At 40.5% G+C, this 19474-nt stretch overlaps 1 protein-coding gene and 1 pseudogene across 4 annotated transcripts in view; both read right to left on the bottom strand.

Annotated features, from left to right (window-relative positions):
- FNIP1 (folliculin interacting protein 1) overlaps nt 1–19474 on the bottom strand; it is a 159202-nt gene that overhangs the window by 15006 nt on the left and 124722 nt on the right. For all 3 annotated transcript variants that reach the window (XM_050792741.1, XM_050792743.1, XM_050792742.1), the window contains 2 exons: nt 14874–16293; nt 13829–13997 (listed from right to left, as the gene is read on the bottom strand). In XM_050792741.1, the coding sequence (XP_050648698.1) occupies nt 13829–13997; nt 14874–16293 (1589 nt within the window). The remainder of the gene's footprint in view (nt 1–13828; nt 13998–14873; nt 16294–19474) is intronic.
- LOC126955998 (actin, cytoplasmic 1-like) lies at nt 1818–8250 on the bottom strand (annotated as a pseudogene). The gene has a single exon (XR_007726212.1). The product of XR_007726212.1 is annotated as an actin, cytoplasmic 1-like (transcript).

Genomic DNA, 19474 nt, shown 5'->3' with positions numbered 1-19474 from the left:
ATTTTAGAAAGAGTTATAGCTTAAAAAATATCAAGATGACAGCTTTTGCTGACCCAGAGGCAATACACAAGTTCTTAGACACGATCAAGAAAATCATAGAGGACAAAAGATACCTGCCTGAACAGGTTTTTATTGCAGATGAAAGTACCCTATTGTGGAAAAAGACACCACAATGTACATTTATTAGTAAGGAAGAGGCGCAAGCACCAAGATTTAAGGCAGGAAGGGATAAGCTAACTCCACTGTTTCGTGTAAATGCAGTCAGGATTAGATCAGAACTACCCCTATATATAGAGCTGCTAACCTCTGGACCTTGAAGGAAAAAAGATAAACACCACCCCTGCAAATCTTCTGATTGTACAATAAGAAAGCCTGAAAAACAAAAACTATTTTTCTGGATTGAATCTACCCATGCTTTTTTTTTTTTTTTTTTTTTTTGAGACAGAGTCTTGCTGGGTCACCCAGGAGGCTCACTGCAACCTCCAACTCCCAGGTTCAAGGATTCTCCTGCCTCAGCCTCTCAAGTAGCTGGGACTACAGGTACCTGTCACCGCGCCTGGCTAATTTTTGTATTTTTAGTACATACGGGTTTTCACTATGTTGGCCAGGCTGGTCTCGAACTCCTAACATCATGATCTGCCCACCTTGGCCTCCTAAAGTGTTGGGATTACAGGCATCAGCCACCACGCCTGGCCCCACCCATGCTTTGTTTCTAAAATCAAGAAGTACCTTGCCAGTAAGTGATTGCCTTTTAAAGTTCTTATGTTGGACAATGCCCCTGGCCACCCAGAACCCTATGAGTTTAACACTGAGAGTGCTGAAGTGGTCTAATTGCCCCTAAACACATCTCTAACTCAGCCTCTAGATCAGGGTGCCATAAGGACCATTAAACACAATATTCTTTAAAAATGATTGTCAGTGCTATGGAAAAGAACCCCAGTGGAGAGAACATCATGACAGTATGAAGAATCACCCCATAGAAGATGCCATTGCTGTTATAGAAAAAGCCACAAAAGCCATCAAGCCTGAAACAATAACTTCCTGCTGGAGAAAACTGTGTCCAGATGTTGCGCACAGAATTTAACAACAGAGCCAATCAAGGAAATCATGAAAGAGTTTGTAAATACGGCAAAAAAAAAAAATATGGTGGATGAAGGCTTTCCAGATACGGATCTTGCAACTTTGGGAGGCCGAGGCGGGCAGATCACGAGGTCAGGAGATCGAGACCATCCTGGCTAACACAGTGAAATCCTGTCTCTACTAAAAATACAAAAAAATTAGCCAGGCATGGCGGCGTGCGCCTGTAGTCCCAGCTGCTGGGGAGGCTGAGGCAGGAGAATGGCATGAACCCAGGAGGCAGAGCTTGCCGAGATCGCGCCACTGCATTCCGGCCTGGGCTACAGAACAAGACTCCATCTCAAAAAAAAAAAAAAAAAAAAGATACGGATCTTGCAGAAATTCAAGAGAGCTAACAGACACCATACCAGAGGAATGAACAGAAGACAACTCGATGGAGATGAGTGCTTCCAAACCAGTGCCAGACAATGAGGAACAAGACGCAGAAGCAGCAAGGCCAAACAACAAGTTGACGTTAGACAATCTAGCAGAAGGGTTCATATTATTCAAGACTGATTTTTCTTTCTTTTACTACATGGGCCCTTCTATGATACTGAAATCACCTTTGCAAAAGTTGTATTAGTGAGAACATCATAACAGTGAACTAAGCTAACCCAAAACCCATCTTGCCTTTCCCTTAATTATTCCTGGGATATGGGGCCAAGCTAACTTTGGAAGACATTTAGGCTACAGTATTTTTGTTTTTTTTTTAAGGTGTGCAATTTTATTCAACTGGTCTCAAGTCAGTGTACAGGTAAGCCCTGGCTGCCTCCACCCACTCCAAGGGTGACCAAAAGCCTTCGTACATCTCAAGTTGGGGGACAAAAAAGGGGGGCCACGAAGGCTGATCATTCAAAGTAAAACAAAAAAGTATTAAGGCGAAGATTAAAAAATTTTGCATTACATAATTTACATGAAAGCAATGCTATTACCTCCCCTGTGTGGACTTGGGAGAGGACTGGGCCATTCTCCTTAGAGAGAAGTGGGGTGACTTTTAGGAGGGCAGGGGACTTCCTGTAGCAATGCATTTCACAATATTTGGAATGACTATTAGAAAAAAGAACAATGTACAATCAAAGTCCTCGGCCACATTGTAGAACTTTGGGGGATGCTCGCTCCAGCCGACTGCTGTCACCTTCACTGTTCCAGTTTTTAAATCCTGAGTCTAGCCAAAAAAAAAAAAAAAAAAATCACCACCAAAAACAAAAAAACAAATAAAGCCATGCCAATCTCATCTTGTTTTCTGCACAAGTCAGGTTTTGTCAAGAAAGGGTGTAACGCAACTAAGTAACACTCCGCCTAGAAGCATTTGTGGTGAACGATGGAGAGGCCGGACTCACCGCACTCCTGCTTGCTGATCCACATCTGCTGGAAGGTGGACAGCAAGGTCAATATAGAGCCGCCCATCCACATGAAGTGTTTGCGCTCTCGGGAGGAGCAATGATCTTGATCTTCATCATGCTGGGCACCAGAGTGATGCTCTCCTTCTGCATCCTGTTGGCAGTGCCAGGGTACATGTTGTTGCCGCCAAACAAAACTGTGTTGGCATACAGGTCTTTGCGGATGTCCATGTCACATTTCATGAAGGTAGTTTTGTGGATGTCACAGCATTCCATGCCCAGAAAGGAAGGCTGGAAGAGCGCCTCAGGGCAGTGGGAGAGCTCATTGCCAATGGTGATGACCTAGCCATTGGACAGCTCATAGCCCTTCTCCAGGGAGGACTGGAGGCCGTCATGGCCATCTCCTGCTCAAAGTCCTGGGCAACATAGCATAGCTTCTCCTTGATGTCACACACGATTTCCCACTCGGCCATGGTGGTAAAGCTGTAGCTGTGCTCGGTGAGGATCTTCATGAGGTAGTCAGTAAGGTCCCGGCCAGTCATGTCCAGACACAGGATGGCATGGGGGAAAGCATAACCCTTGTAGATGGGCACAGTGTGGGTGACCCCATCACTGGAGTCCATCACGATGCCAGTGGTACGGCCAGAGGTGTACAGGGACAGCATGGCCTGGATGGCCACATACATGGCTGGGGTGTTGAAGGTCTCAAACATGATCTGGGTCATCTTCTTGTGGTTGGCCTTGGATTCAGGGGGGTCTCAGTCAGCAGCACAGGGTGCTCCTCGGGAGCCACATGCAGCTTGTTGTAGAAGGTGTGGTGCCAGATCTTCTCCATGTCATCCCAGTTGGTGACGATGCCATGCTTGACATGGTACTTCAGGGTCACGATACCTCTCTTGCTCTGAGCCTTGTCGCCCACATAGGAGTCCTTCTGACTCATGCCCTTCATCACGCCCTGGTGCCTCGGGTGCCGTATGATGGAGGGGAAGACAGCCCAGGGCATTGTTGCCCGCAAAGCAGACCTTGCACATGCTGGAGCTGTTGTTGATGACAAGCGCAGCAATATCATCATCCATGGTGAACCAGCGGCGGGTGTGGATGGGCGGTGGAGTGGTGAGGGTGAGGCTCTGTGCTTGCAGGGTGGACACAGTCTTGGTGGCCCAGGCTACAGTTTAAATGATAATAGGTCTTGCCCAAAACTCAACTGCTTTTGTAAAGCTAAAAGGAAGCCATCAGGCTGAAACGAGGAGAGGAGTTTGAGTCCTGCTAAGGTGCAGACATTATTCTGGAGGTTACAAGAAATGAAACTTTCCCAATTGCAAATAACACCACTATTGTACACTGGCATTTTGAGATATCTTTCCAGGTTTTTTGCATGTCTGACACCCTTGGCTCCACCTGGACTGACAACCCACTCCTGTAGCCCCATCCGGAAGCGATTTGGCCCCAGGAGGATAGCTTCAACCCCCTATGATTTCTGCCCCACCTAATCAGCCGCAAGTACCTTTACCTGGCCACCCCACCCCTTCCTCCAAACTGCCTTTAAAAAACCCCTAACCTACAAGCTTTAAAGGAGATGATTTGAGTATGAACTCCAACTCCCACATGGGGTGGCTGACCTTGTGTCTACTGAACTTTTTCTCTACTACAATACCATGGTCTGTCTTTATGCAGTGGGCAGGAAGAACCCCTGGATGGTTACAAATTTGGAGGCTTGTCTGGGATCACCCTTGTGGCTACCTGCCCATGGTTTGGCAGTCCCCCACCAGCAACAGATCCAGAGGCCAGCCCAAGTGGCTGCATAGTTCTCCTGGACTGGGGGCTGACGCTGGCACTATCTCTACCAGCAACACACTGCTGGCCCATGGTGCATGGATTTAATTGCAGTAGAGAAATTGTTCCTGTAAAGACATCTCTAAACTGGTCTGGTGGGTATTCTAGGTGGTGCCAATGCCTCCTTCCTTCTCCTAATTGGTTTGGCTTCTTAAGGGATCTAAGTTTGGCCCCTTCGGGGATCTCGATTGGCTCTCCCTAATTAGTATGAAGAGTCTTGGTTGGGGAGACTTCTCCTCAATAAGGAAGATTTCAGGGAGATTTCTCAGAGAATAGGTTACTTTGAAAAGCATACTCTTGGAATTCCTGCTTAGGAATCTTGGTTTGGAAGACCTTCTGTCCATCTTGTCTTTGTTGTATGTGTGTGTTTGTACATCTAGAGGGGATCTCTAAAGGAATTGGTGATGGAAGTCCAGCAGACCTAACTTGGAGAACCTTCCTTATTTGATCACATTCGCTGAGCAGTGAAGGAAGTTCAACAGGTTTGACCTGGGGTGACTGTCTGCTCTTCACGTTGTCCAGACGTCACCCAATGAATTCCCAGTCAGAGGTCATCGCTCCCTACGTTGAGTGGATCAAAGATGACAGGGACGCACTGGAAAAAGTTTGAGCCTTGACAAGTCAGTATTAGGTGCTGAGCAAAGTGACTACTGTCTGTTTTGTTATATGTGTTTCACCAGGTTGAGATAAAGAAGGTTAATTTGGTGGTCTCTCGCCCCTCTCCCTCGCTCCCCCGTACAGCCTATTGGGTGACATCTGACAAAGTCGAGAGGTTTTTGCCTATGGTTCCATGAAACACACAAAAGTAATTTTCCTTTGTGACTATGGTGTGGTGAGCAACACTGCCAGGGCCGCTCAGGGAAAGGGAAATCAGAAACCCACCGTGCTGACAAAAGGTAAGGATTTCCTACCGGTGAGGCTTCTGGCCTCTCTCTCTCTCTGAGCAAATCAGATAAGTGAATGGTAAAAATCACTGTTGATTAATAAGAAAAAGGACCTGTGAGAGGTTACTCTGAGGTTGCAATGATTCTGGTGTACTTCTCGATGGGTCAGTTATAAACTTTGCTGTGGGTCTCTGAAACAAAAACTAAATGAGGCTTCCCTCTAATCTTGTTTTACATCCTTGAAAGCATGACTTTGTGACCATGTGGGGATACTCTCTCTTGGTCTCCACCATCCAGAGAACAAGAATTTTCAAGTTCATGTCAGGCACCCAGTCTGAAAGTGCTGGAAGTCTGAGATGAGTCAGCACATTCTTCATCCCAAATATTTGTCAAGCCCTTGGGTGAGTTTTGTCTGAAAAGGTTCCATCTCTATAGGGCTTTTGTCATCTTTTGCTATCTTAAGCCCATTTCTGAGAGTGAATTCTTGGGGATCATGGAGATGCCTCTTCTACCCTAGATACCTTTTGCTTCTAATGTAAAAAGAAAGGAAAAAAAAAAAAAAAAAAAAACTGGAAAATTACCATCTAGACCTTAATAGGTTTCTTAGATTGAGTCACTATTGGAACTGATTACCTCAATGAAAGAAAAAGGTTAAATTAAAAGAAGGATGCATAATAATGACGTGGTTAGTCTTAGAAAATTCTCTTGAGCAGTTAAAATCCTTTGCAAGCTTGAAAATGCTCTAGACTCCTTCTGGGAAAGACAACAGCAGTCACCTTGTACTGCAGGTCAGTTGCAAAGGCTTTGCCCTCCCACAGTGGTGGGTGGCTTGGGTTCAATTCTAGGCTTTGGGAGCAAGTCCTTTTTGGTTTAATACTTGTGGAACTTTTGCCATTTATTGATTCTTTTCCTTTCCATGCACAGATTCTCATTTCTTATCTTGAATTTTTTCTCTGAACTACACCTTTGGAGATATTCTAGATTTTTTTTTCTTTTTTTTTTTTTTGAGATGGAGTCTCTCTCTGTCACCCAGGCTGGAGTGCAGTGGCACAATCTTGGCTCACCGCAACCTTGGCCTCCCGGGTTCAAGCAGTTCTCCTGCCTCAGCCTCCCGAGTAGCGGCATCACAGGTGTGTGCCACTGTGCCTCACGGCTAATTTTTGTATTTTCAGTGGAGACGGGGTTCTGCCATGTTGGTAAGGCTGGTCTTGAACTCTTGACCTCAGGTTATCCACCTGCCTCAGCCTCCCAAAGTGCTGGGATTACAGGTGTGAGCCACAGCGGCTGGCCTGGGGGATATTCTAGATCTTATAAATCGTTTACCATCTCTTTGGAGATACCTCCTGCATCCCTGTTTAAGACATCCCCTTAGTTAAGGCTTATTGATTTCACATAGAAGGTTACCTCTAGTAAAAGGATTCAAAAGGCGTAGTTTGTCCTCACTGAAATCTGGTAATAAAAGATTTTAAAAGAACTTTTCTCTTGAGAGCTCCATAGTTAGAAATCGACTTAATTAAAGCTGATATTTGGGCTATATGTATAGATGTTGTTTGAAAGCTCCAGCCTTCCCTCCAAAACCTTCTCAGTCAATGGAATTTTGTCTTGATTCTCTGTTTCTGTGTATTTATATGTGTTGAGTGTGTGATGTTTATATACAGAGCTCCAGTTAATTGGCTTAAAGAAAAACAAGCACTTGAATCAAACATTGTCAGAAAAATGGAAACTTTAATGCCTGTAGGTCTCATGATTCTAATAATCTTTTTGTAAATAAAAAAAAACAGAAGATTATTGGTAAAGTAAAATGAAAATGTCTTCAAAGTTTATATATTTAGTCTAAATTTGGCAGGTCAAACACTGTTTGCTGGATGTTTTAAGGTGATAAACTGCTTCTGTGACTTTTACTAATTGTTTGTCTGTTCTACAGCCAATAGATTCTAGGTAAGGCCTGGAGACATATGGAGTTAGGCAGGTCCCCTGGCTAGGCTGGGAAAAGTCATGGGTTCTGCAATATTATACATGGCTAAAATTGCTTGTTTACCAGGTTTCTCACCAAAAATAAAATTTTCTAAAAGTTAACAGTGCAGCATGCACTTGAGACTACTAGAAAAACAGTTTTATATGCAAGGTGTAGAAGGAAAAAAGAATGTGGTTTTGGTGGGAGGCTATAAGAAGGCATGGGAATATGGTTTTTGTTAAAGGAAATGAAATTCTGTCTAGCTCAGAGGGTTTTAACAATTGTCTTAACCTAAAAGAGTAATGGGACAAAACTGAAGGTTTAAGCAAGGTGTAAAGGGTTAGTGAAGGGTTGATCTTATAAAGGAAGTTCTGTAGGTATAGGCAAGTTTGCTAAGATTTGAAGGGGATTATTTAATTTTTCTGTATGTTGAACACTAAAATAAGAGCACACTAATGCAGGGCCAAAATCTGGGCTCATGTGTCTGAATAACATGGTTTTCTTACTGAATTAATCTACTGCTTAGCAGAAAATTGTAAAAGATTAAAAAAGGTTTATTAAAAATTTACCTTATGATTAAACTAATTAAGATTGAATAGATTTGTTTATAAGGTCTTATTAAGTAAGAATTGGGTTTAACGTTACTAATACACTAATGCAAAGGTGAAACTTGCCTTTCTTTTTAGAACAAGATTTTTGGGAGGCCAAGGTGGGAGGATCACTTGAGGCTCCAGAGTTCGAGACCAGCCTGGATAATACAGCGAGACCCTGTCTTCACAAAAAGTAAACACGTTAGCCGGGCATGCTGGCATGTGCCTACAATCCCAGCTACTGGGGAAGCTGAGGTAGGAGGACTGCTTGAGCCCAGGAGTTCAAAGCTCCAGTAAGCCATGTTTGTGCCACTGTACTCTAGCCTTGATGACAGAGCAAGACCCTGTCTCAAAAAAATAAACAAAAAACAAAAAGCATAAAACAGCAATAGAAGAATGGTGAGAAACATAAACTATGACAAAAACCATGCAATAATCCATATACAGTAAAAACAATGTTTACACACTATGTTAGTATGGGGATATATTCTTATATTAACTGTTATGTGACAAAAGCAGAATTTAAAACAATATAAAATCATATAGAGTATAAAAATATAGGTATATATAAATATATATACACGCATATATTTTATATATAAGGACTCAACTATATAAAAATATGTACTGTATAAATACACAGATATACACAAGCATATCTTTTATATATAAGGCTTCAGACATATATATGATACATAAATATACATCCACACAGAATAATAATCATAACAAGAAGATGCAAAGCACAGTGTGACTAATATAACCACACAGTATAAGTCTGGTATACAAACATCAGTATTACTTTCATTATAGCCAAAGAAACTGAGGCTTTCCTAGAGTAAATATTCTGTCTTATGGTACACCATTAGTAAGTGGCCAATTCTGGGTTTTATGAGAAGCCACAATGCTGCCTAATCCCTGGAGGAAGTTTCTCTATTAAGAATAGCTGATGGTAGAGTTAGGAAAATTTGTGTTTGGCTTTCTTCACATTTCAACATTTTGTATAATAAATATATATTAAGAAAAATGTTACTTTCTTAAAAAGTGGGGAGATAAAGACACTCTCCTCTTATAATTCAGAAAAATAGGACTATATATATATATTTTACAGTATCACTTCCATTACTTATATATTAAAAGGATCCTACATGTTTTTGCATGTAATCACATATTTTCATGTTAAATATGATAAACTTTAAGTATGCAAGGATTAAAATATATATATATATTTTTTTTTTTTTTTTTTGAAACAGAGTCTCGCACTGTCGCCTGGGCTGGAGTGCAATGGTGCAATCTCGGCTCACTGCAATCTCTGCCTCCCAGGTTCAAGCGATTCTCCTGCCTCAGCCTCCCAAGTAGCTGGGATTACAGATACCCACTACCACACCCAGCTAATTTTTTGTATTTTTAGTAGAGACAGGGATTTACTATGTTGGCCAGACTGGTCTCGAACTCCTGACCTTGTGATCTGCCCACCTCAGCCTCCCAAAGTGCTGGGATTACAGGTGTAAGCCACCGCACCCGGCCTAAAATAATTTTTTTTTTTTTTGAGACGGAGTCTTGCTGTGTCACCCAGGCTGGAGTACAGTGGCGTGATCTCAGCTCACTGCAAGCTCCGCCTCCTGGGTTCACGCCATTCTCCTGCCTCAGCCTCTCGAACAGCTGGGACTACAGGCATCTGCCACCACGCCTGGCTAATTTTTTGTATTTTTAGTAGAGAGAGGGGGTTTTACCATGTTAGCCAGGATGGTCTCGATCTCCTGAACTCGTGATCCGCCTGCCTTGGCCTCCCAAAGTGCTGAGATTACAGCCGTGAGCCACTGCACCCGACCAAAGAATTTTTTTAGAAATCCTATACATGCTTTGGAAAAATGATTGATTAAAAAATTCAACAACCCGTCAGTGCTGAGATTGAAGGTATTTTATTTTTCTTTTTGTCAAATTTTTCTACAATAGTGCTTTGATAGTATACTTACATGACTAAATGACAATATGAGTGGGAAAGACTAGAAACCCAATTACTAAAACAGAGGGGGAAAGACAAATAGCTCCTTCCTTTTTACCACAGTGGAAGGAATCTAAGAGCAACAGACCTGAGACCACTAATATAAAAGTGTTAGAAACTTTGTAATGGTGATTTTGCTATTTGTATTACTCTTTGTTCATCTGTTTTAGTAACAGTATGGCATAGCAGCTTAAGAACAGGCAGATAATGACTGAATTCTACTTTTGCCACTCCCTGTCTATGTAACTTAAAAACTTCTCTGAGCCATATGTGAAACACAAAGATAACAATAATAAGTACCTCAAAGGATTACTATAAGATTAAGTACATTTAAGTGCCTGGGACACAGTGAGGAAACAATAAAAACTAAATACTATTATTATTCATCCTATAATAGCAGGTAGAAACCCTTAAAATCAAAATGTTGTCTTTATCTTCATTAGGAGGTAGCAATGCTTTCCAATGCCAGGCTTTCACAGAGAAAGTCAAAAGACAGTGTTTGGCGATGGGTATACATGAAAGAAGAAAAGAGACTAAGCAGCTAGGATCAGACATAAAAAAAGACAAGAATGCATTAGAAGACACAGAGTGCATCAGAAGAACTCATATATAATTCCTTAACCAAGTAATTCAACAAATAGTAGGCACTATATCAGGCCTTGGGAGGAAAGCATTGAAAAAACTAGAAACGGTTCCTTTACCCTGAAGGGTATCCATTACCACCAACTGATAAAAATTCTGTCCCTTGAAGCAATAACACATTCAAGTATCTTCCTCAGGCACTACTTTTGTTATGTTTTATACTACATTTATTAATTACACTTGGCCTTATTTCCTCTGCTGCTAAGTTAAAAACTTGAAGTCAGAAACTTTTTCTTTTTCATACATATATCCCTTGGAGTATTGGCACTATATTCAGAACACAGTAGGTCAATAAATACTTCTTTGATTGGTATTCAAAAGCTGAGCAAACTAGCCTTTAAATATGAAGATCACAACTTCTGATAAGTTCTTTTCACAAATTGCTTTTATCTATATTTGCCATAATTTCTCATCCAATAAAACACCAAACTTTACAACTTAGGTAACTTTCTACAGACACAAAAGGTTTAAGCCTTATTGGCTAACAACTGACTGACTGTTGCTCACTGAGCCACATTTTCTCATCCATCATTTCCCACTTGGCTTTCTTCATTTCTGTTTTCTTTTTTGTTTTTTTTTTTTTGAGATGGTTGTCTTGATCTGTTGCCCAGGCTGGAGTGCAGTGGCACGAACTTGGCTCACTGCAGCCTCCACCTCCTGTATTCAAGTGATTCTCCTGCCTCAGCCTCCCAAGCAGCTGGGATTACAGGCACACGCCACCACACCCAGCTAATTTTTGTATTTTTGTAGAGGCAGGGTTTCACCATGTTGGCCAGGCTTCTCACAAACTCCTGACCTCAAGTAATCCACCCACCTCGGCCTCCCAAATTGCTGGGTTTATAGGCGTGAGTCACCATGCCGGGCCTCTCCATTTCTTTATTAACTTTTTAAATTGAGAGGTGGCCAGATTTTGTTATTAAAGCGAAGTATTAAAGTGATACGTACAATTGAAGGGAGAAATAGAAAATTCAACAAAACAATAGCTGAAGACTTCAATACTTCATTCTCAATAATTGATGGCAGAACCAAACCAAAAATCAGCAAGGGCATAAAAGACTTAATTAAGACTATTATCTAATGGTTATTTAACTTGACCTGATAGCTACAGAACATCTCAACAAGAGCAGAATATATATTCTTTTCAAGTGCCATAAAACAAATCTCAATAAATTTACCAGAGTTGAACAAAGTAGGTTCTCCAACCATAATGGAATTAAATTAGAAACCAACAAAACAATTTTTGAGAATTCAATAAATATTTATAAATTAAACAGCATACTTCTAAATAACTCATAAGCAAAGAAGTTACATGCAAAATTTAAAAACATTTTGAAATGAATGAAACTGAAAATACAACAGATCAAAATTTGTCAGATCTGGCCAGGTGCAGTGGCTCACACCTGTAATCCCAGCACTCTGGGAAGCCGAGGCAGGTGGATCACCTGAAGTCAGGAGTTCCAGACCAACCTGGCCAACATGGTGAAAACCCATCTCTACTAAAAACACAAAAATTAGCCAGGTGTGGTGGTGGGCGCCTGTAATCCCAGCTACTCGAGAGGCTGAGGCAGGAGAATCGCTTGAACCTGGGAGGCAGAAGTTACAGTGAGCTGAGATGGCACCACTGTACTCCAGCCTGGATGACAGAGCGAGACTCTGTCTCAAGAAAAAAAAAAAAAAAGAGTTAACAGAAAATATTTTAGGATTTGGGGGCTGAAAGGTCTCTGTCTCAATGACTCAACTCTGCTTTTAGGCATGAACATAGCCAGAGAGTATATAAATGAATGACTGTGGTTGTGTTCTAATAAAACTTTATCTATAAAAAGCAGAACGATTTGGCCCACTGTCCATAGCTTGCTAATCCTTGATGCATATGGGCAAAAAATATATATAATTTAAGTGAAACCACGAATGAACTTCTCTTTGGAGAAACCCTCACCATTTGAAAAACAAACAAACAAAAACACACATTCCAAAATTCAGGAACAAAAGAGGGGACATTACTAGCGACCTTATAAAAACTAAAAGGATTATAAGTGTATCCCATAAACGACTTTATTCTAATAAATTAGGCCACTTAAATGAAACTAATAAATTCCTAAAAGACAAAAATTACCAAAATTGGCTCAGAAAGAAATAGAAAATCTAAATATATAAAAGGTGAATAAATTAAATTAGCAATTTAAAATATTCTTATTCTTAAAAGCCTGGATGCAGATGGTTTCACTAGTGAATTCTACCAAATGTTTAGAGAAAAAAAATAGAACTAATCTTCTAGAAACTCTTCCAGAAAACAGAGAAGGACATACTTCCCAGCACTCTGTATAAGGCCAGTATTACCCTGATTATCAGAGCTAGATGAAGACATCACAAGAAAACTAAAAAGCAGTATTTCTCACGAATACAGAACTCCAATATCTACAGCAAAATATTGGTAAATCAAATCCAGCAACATATAAAAAAATTACATACCATGATAGAGTGGGGATTGCTTCCTAAGAATACAATGGTTGGTTTAACATCTAAAAATTAATTAATGAAATCCATGACATTAAGAGTTTAAAGATGAAAAACAATATGACAATACCATCTCAATAGACATTGAGAAAAAGCATATGACAAAATCCCACACTCATTCATGATTAAAGGATGGACAAAAAAAACGAAACCATCTAAAAACTAGGAATAAAAGGGAACTGCCTGTCTCTAAAAGAAGCATTCAGTTAAACAAAGTAAAAATAAAAAGGCAACTTCTTCTATCTAATAAAGGGCATCACAAGAACCTTACAGCTAACATCATACTTAATCATGAAAGATGCAACGTCTTTCCCCTAAGATTAGGAATAAGGCAATGATGTCCATGGTCACCACTTCCATGCAACATCGTATTGAAAATTCTAACCAGTACAATGAGTCAAAAAAAAAAAAAAAAAAAAAGTTGGGGGCAGGGGGGACAAAAGTCATCCAGATTGTTAAGAAAGATTTAAAACTATCTGTTCACTGATAACATGAGCCTGTGTGTAGAAAACCTTAGGCAACCTACACAGAAAAATGAATAGACTAGTAAGAGTTTCAGAAAGACCACAGGATATCAAGATCAATACACAAAAGCCAATCCCACTTCTATATGTAAGCAATGAGTAATCTGAAAAGGAAATTAAGAAAATAATTCCATTCAAACTTAAGCACTTGCAAATTTTTGATACTGTAAATAACCTAGTTGATGGACATCCATGAATACATACAGTACTTTCTGTATTTCAGATATCCATGTGGATAGATTTCTGGAACTTACTTTGCTTTCACAGTGACAGATACAAAGATATAGGCATTGAATATAAAGTGATGGTTTCAGAGAACAATGCTTGTGTTGTAAAAAGTGTGACCAAAAATATAAGGCAATTTTGGGTTCTGCCAGTTAACAGAGTTTCTTCTAAATAAACTCAAAAACAGTGAAGGTCACTCACCTGCACAGCATGAGATAAATCTGACGTCAGACACTGACGGAACCTCTCATCACTCCCAATTCCTTGAAGAACAAAGTCAGGCACATAAGATGAGCAGTAACCACCTAGCAAGGACCTCCCAAAGTTGGCAATGTTGGGCTGAACAGCACTCACTTCGATTAACTTTGACCTGGAAGAAAAATGCCCCCAAAAGACATCTAATTAGTAATAAATATAGTTAACCAGTAAAAAAACAAAAACATGAATTCTACTAGTCCATATTTAACACTAGTCTGTATTAAAATCAACTGTAAATTCATCCTTACATAATGGTAATAATCATAAAAATTAAGAGTAAAATGGTAATAATAGTAAAATCAAGAGTAAAATCATCCTTATTTAAAAACTGGCTCAAGTGCTCTATCAGAAAATAAAATACTCCTTCTTATTCAGAGAAGGTCTGATGAACAACTGTGTAATGAAGTGAGGATCAATCTTCCCTAACAGACTTTAAGAGAACTGTATTTTGTGTTTGTAGCACATTCTTAATACAACCAGATTATGAAAACAATCATCTAAAACAAAACAATTAAATGCCTCACAAGTCCAAAGCTGGGTATGTAACGTTTCTCAAGTATGAATCTTCTCCTTGCATACTTGATCCAAAGTATATGTTCTCTGTTTTCCTCTTAGTCTTGGCCAAATCTATTTCTAACAGCCATTCTAACATCTCAGGGATTAGTACTCCCTAACTGCCAGGCTCAGCATATGTCCTTTTTTGGGGCAGAAGTCACTCCTAAATGGCTTGAAACCTTCTAAGCAGTAAGAAATCTTATACTTATCAACCAGATCCTTTAACTTTTCTCTGAGGTCTTCATAAAACCTTTCCGGGGTATTTCTGGGGCTTAGCCTTTACTCCTTCTTATGAGTTACGAGAATATGAAAATAAGAGAGAGCTATCCAGGACAATGATCTCTTCTTTTATACTAACCTTCAGAGACCAGCTAAAGAAAAGAATGGTACATATTTATATAGGGCCCATTATAGGTAAAAACTTCCTACTTACCCAGGAAAAGGTATCTCATCCTCTTCTGCCCAATCTTCTTGCTCTCCTCCATAATAACTGCTAACTTGTCTAGTCATATCATGACCTGTATCTTCACTTTCACTATCCCCAAGGGCACTATCTGAACTTTCATTTCTTGGAATGTCCCATTCAGTTCCTACAGCAATTTTTTTATCTGAACTCTCTTTATCCCCATGGGGGACAAGAATGGAGAGTGTATCTCTTTGGTCCTGCTGAGGAAAGCAGGTTTTACATGAATCTTGGGGAACTGTTTCTATACATTTACAAAATTCATTGTTCTGTTTGTTATTTTTTGCACACAATATTTTTGAAAACTCTAACATACAGCAATGGTCTTTACTATCTGCACTTGTTTTAATTGGAACATCATCAATAGTCCTGGTTTCAATTGAATCATCATTAAAATATTCGTCAAATAAGCTCATGCTTTCTGGGTCTGAATGATTCCAACAGGGAAGTTCACAGGGCTCTTCAGAAACCATGTTCTGTATATCAGACTCTCCAGATTGGTCCTTAGTTGTTTGTTTAGTTTCTTGATGCTGATCAACAGCCCCTCTTTCTGGCTTCAACGGTTTGGTGTGATGTCTGGTAATCTGATCCACCACTGCCTGACTTCGAAGCTCAGTATCTGAATCAGGTGACATAGAATCCCCAATCAGGAAAGTAACCTTTGTCTGGGCAGCCTCACAAGAAAATGAAGCAGGCACAATCTTATCTGGAGGTTTTTTCTCCACAACCATTCCTGTGGATCTCATTGCTTTGCCTGTGTGACTGTCTGAATCCAGCAACTTCTCACTCTGCCATGTTTCCTCGGTTGGCTCTAAGCCTGACTCTGACAATGCACATTTGTCTACTGGAACAGATCCTGTGCAAACAACCGTCTCTAACTTGGCATCAAGGCAAGTTCTTAATTTATCTCTGTACTGTTTAACATCAACAGCATTTTCTTCTTGGCAGTCAGAAGGAGAAATCAACCCGCACTCATCTGAAATTCCTAGCAGCTCCTTAGAGCTGTTTTGAGCATCTTCTCTCTCTTGTTGTGAAATGTTCTCTACATTTTGCCCAAGGAGTGGATGACTGCAATATTTACAGTTACAACTGGGAGTTCTTATTTCTTCTGACTCTTTAAAGAGCAAACTGCTTTTGTTTCTATGCATTGTGACAAGGACATACTCCGATTCTTCTATTTCACCTTTCTCTAAAGTGGTAGTAATTACTGTGCCTGGCATAACGATGGCTTCATCTTCTCCATTTTCTAAAAGATGCGTTTCTTGAAGTTCAGAGCATCTTATAAAATAAGTAAGAAAATAAAGTAGCCTCTGGACCATGTCTTGTCGTTTGCCAACTACCACAGTCCTTGCTAACCGTACAGGAGAGCCAATAGCGCCATACAAGTCTCCTGTAATGGAAAAATCAGTTATTGGACACATCCTTTACTGACACAGCTAAGTAAGCTATTTTTAATGATCAGAAACCTAATCTTACTGTATGAGTAGTTGTTTAGGTTTTACTTTTTTTTTTTTTTTTTTTTTTTTTTTGAGACAGGGTCTCACACTGTAATCCTGGCTGGAGTACAGTGGCACAGTCATGGTTCACTGCAGCCTCAGCCTCCTAGGCTCAAGTAATTCTCCTACCTCAGCCTCCTGAGTAGCTGGGACTATAGGTATGTGCCACCACGCCTGGCTAATTATCTGTATTTTTTTTTGTAGAGACAGAGTTTTGCCATGTTTCCTAGGCTGATCTTGAGTTCCTGGGCTCAAGCAATCCACTGGCCTTGGCCTCCCACAGTGCTGAGATTACAGGCATGAGCCACCATGCCTGGCCTCATTCTTAGTTCTTTAACAGATGAGTGACTATTCAAGGGAGGAAGATGAGATGAATAGTCTCAACCAGAGAGAAAGGTGAATTTAAGGGTTTTCAGGCTTCCTCTTTAAACAAATGCTATGGTTCAGAAACCTCAAGCAAAGAGTCAGTTCTGAAACTCACATATCCCAAGAATATTCTTTAACCCAGGCTCCATGAAGAGCATTTTTACCTGGTTAGAGAAGTACTGCCTGAAGTACTATGTACACAAGGACTCTGCAGCTGTGTCCAATCAAGAAAAGACAAAGCACAATATCTGCTGGCTTGCAAGGACAGGAAAGGAGTAGCGGTAAAATGGAGCAAAGCTAGAGTAGTCACACCACACACTTAATCATTCCTGATTTAAATCATATCTCTGGGGCCAGGCACGGTGGCTCACGCTTGTAATTCCAGCACTCTGGGAGGCCGAGATGGGTGGATCACTTGATATCAGGAGTTCAAGACCAGCCTGGCCAACATGGTAAAACCCTGTACTTACTAAAAATACAAAAATTAGCCAGGTGTTGTGGTGGATGCCTGTAGTCCCACCTACTCGGGAGGCTGAGGCTGGGGAATTGCTTGAACCCAGGAGGCAGAGGGTGCATTGAGCTGAGATGACACCATTGCAATCCAGCCTGGGCGACAAGAGTGAGACTCCGTCTCAAAAAAAAAAAAAAGAAAAAAAGAAATAAAATTAAAAAGTAAGTCATATCTCCAAACTTTAACTGTTGTTCCCCTAGCCAGCACCCCATCCCACCAGCTCCCATGTTAGTAAGAGCCTATTTTCCCCTTCCATTCCCTAGAGGGTTGGGTACACAGGATAGGCCAGAAGGGGCAGGAAGAGAGAGACTCATCCTTACTAAAAGGAAAAGAAAGCGCAACGAGTTTAGCCATGCAATTCATTTTCACTTTTGAACCCATTCTAAACATGACTAGCGATTATGTTAAAAGCAGGGGAAGTGAGGGGGTCAGGACTAGAAATTATCATTTCTATATTTATGCTATACTTCAAATTAAACCAGTAATTTCAGTGCCAAAACTATGGAGAACAGGGCTGGGCATGGTGGCTTATGCAGGTAATCCCAGCATTTTGGGAGGTGGAAGCAGGCTGATCACTCGAGCCCAGCAGTTTAAGACCAGTCTGGGTAACATGGCAAAACTCTCGTCTCTACAAAAAAATACAGAAAATTAGCTGGGCATGGTGGCTTGCTCCTGTAATCCCAGCTACTTGAGAGGAAAAGGTGGAAGAATCACCTGAGCCCAGGAAGTTGAGGCTGCAGTGAACTGTGATCGCACCACCGCACTCTAGCCTGTGCGATACAGTGAGACCCTGTCTCAAGAAAGAAAGAAAAAAAAAAGAATACAAAGCCACTAATTTCAACTTAATTTAATTTTTGCAAGTTGTCAGTATATACATTTAAAATCCTCTATTTTTACTTTACAAAGCCCTCACACTTTTTAAAGGAACAAATATAAATAGGTCTCAAATAAATACATGCTATAGGTATTATTATGATAAATTTTCTCCTCTGGCTAACACACTGGCTCAAATATCACCATGCCACTGTTCTAAACTACTCCCACGATTCCCACGAATTACCAAGTAAGTTGAAATTACTTTGGTATGGCAAGTGAGTCTTTCATGATTCCCATTTTACTTTTCCAGCTTTATCTTCTTATACTTATCCTCCTTCTTGGCAGTCAGAAGAAGAAATCATCTTTATTCATGCAAAGACCCAGTTAAACTGGACCACTGAATATGCTCTGCACTTTTAACACCTACTCTTTACTCATGTGATGTCCTGTCCCTTTCCTCAATATCTCTGCCAGTCCATAGCTTCCCACCTAAGCATCCTCACTTGGGCAAAAGTAGGCTCCCCTGTTCAACTCCTACTAAACTTTTCATTTCTCTTATAGTTCCTCCTTGAATTATTATTGTTGTCTGCATATATATTACCTACAGTCTTAGACTGTTGACTTCTTGAGGGCAATTTCCAAATCATTCATCTTTATAGCACAGAGCCTTAGACAGTCAACAAATGACTGTAGAATTAAAAAAGGATTTAAATGTCCCAATTTAAAAAATACTACTAATAATTTGATTTTTAAAAAGTCAGTGCAATGGAATACTACTCAGCATTAAAAAGGAATAAACTATTAATACACACAAAATAGGTGAATCTGCAGACAAAGTATATACTGCATGATTCCATTCATATAAAACTCTAGAAAATGCAAGTAATCTATCATGACAGAAAGTAAGCCAGTGGCTGTGTAGGGATGGTGGAAGAGGAACAGAGAAACTGGGGAGAAGAAGAGGGGGAGGAAGAGGAAGAGATTACAAAAAGGCATAAGGAAACTTTTGGAAATGATGCAATATGATTACTGTTTTGATTGTGGTCATGGTTTCAGAGGCATATATGTGAAACTTATCAAATTGCTTTTTTTTTTTTTTTTTGAGACAGATTCTCGTTCTGTTGCCCAGGCTGTGGTGCAGTGGCATGATCTCGGCTTACTACAACCTCTGCCTCCGGGTTCAAGGGATTCTCCTGCCTCAGCCTCCTAAGTGGCTGGGATTATAGGCGCCTGCCACTATGCCCAGCTAATTGTTTTTTTGGTTTCTTTTTTTTTTTTTTTTTTTGAGACGGAGTCTTGCACTGTTGCCCAGGCTAGAGTGCAGTGGCGCGATCCCAGCTCACTGCAAGCTCCGCCTCCTGGATTCACGCCATTCTCCTGCC

This window comes from Macaca thibetana, chromosome 6, assembly GCF_024542745.1.
Source record: "Macaca thibetana thibetana isolate TM-01 chromosome 6, ASM2454274v1, whole genome shotgun sequence".
NCBI classification, from domain to species: Eukaryota; Metazoa; Chordata; class Mammalia; order Primates; family Cercopithecidae; genus Macaca; species Macaca thibetana.
Note: the sequence above shows the minus strand (reverse complement) of the source record. Positions and strands in the feature narration are given on the sequence as shown.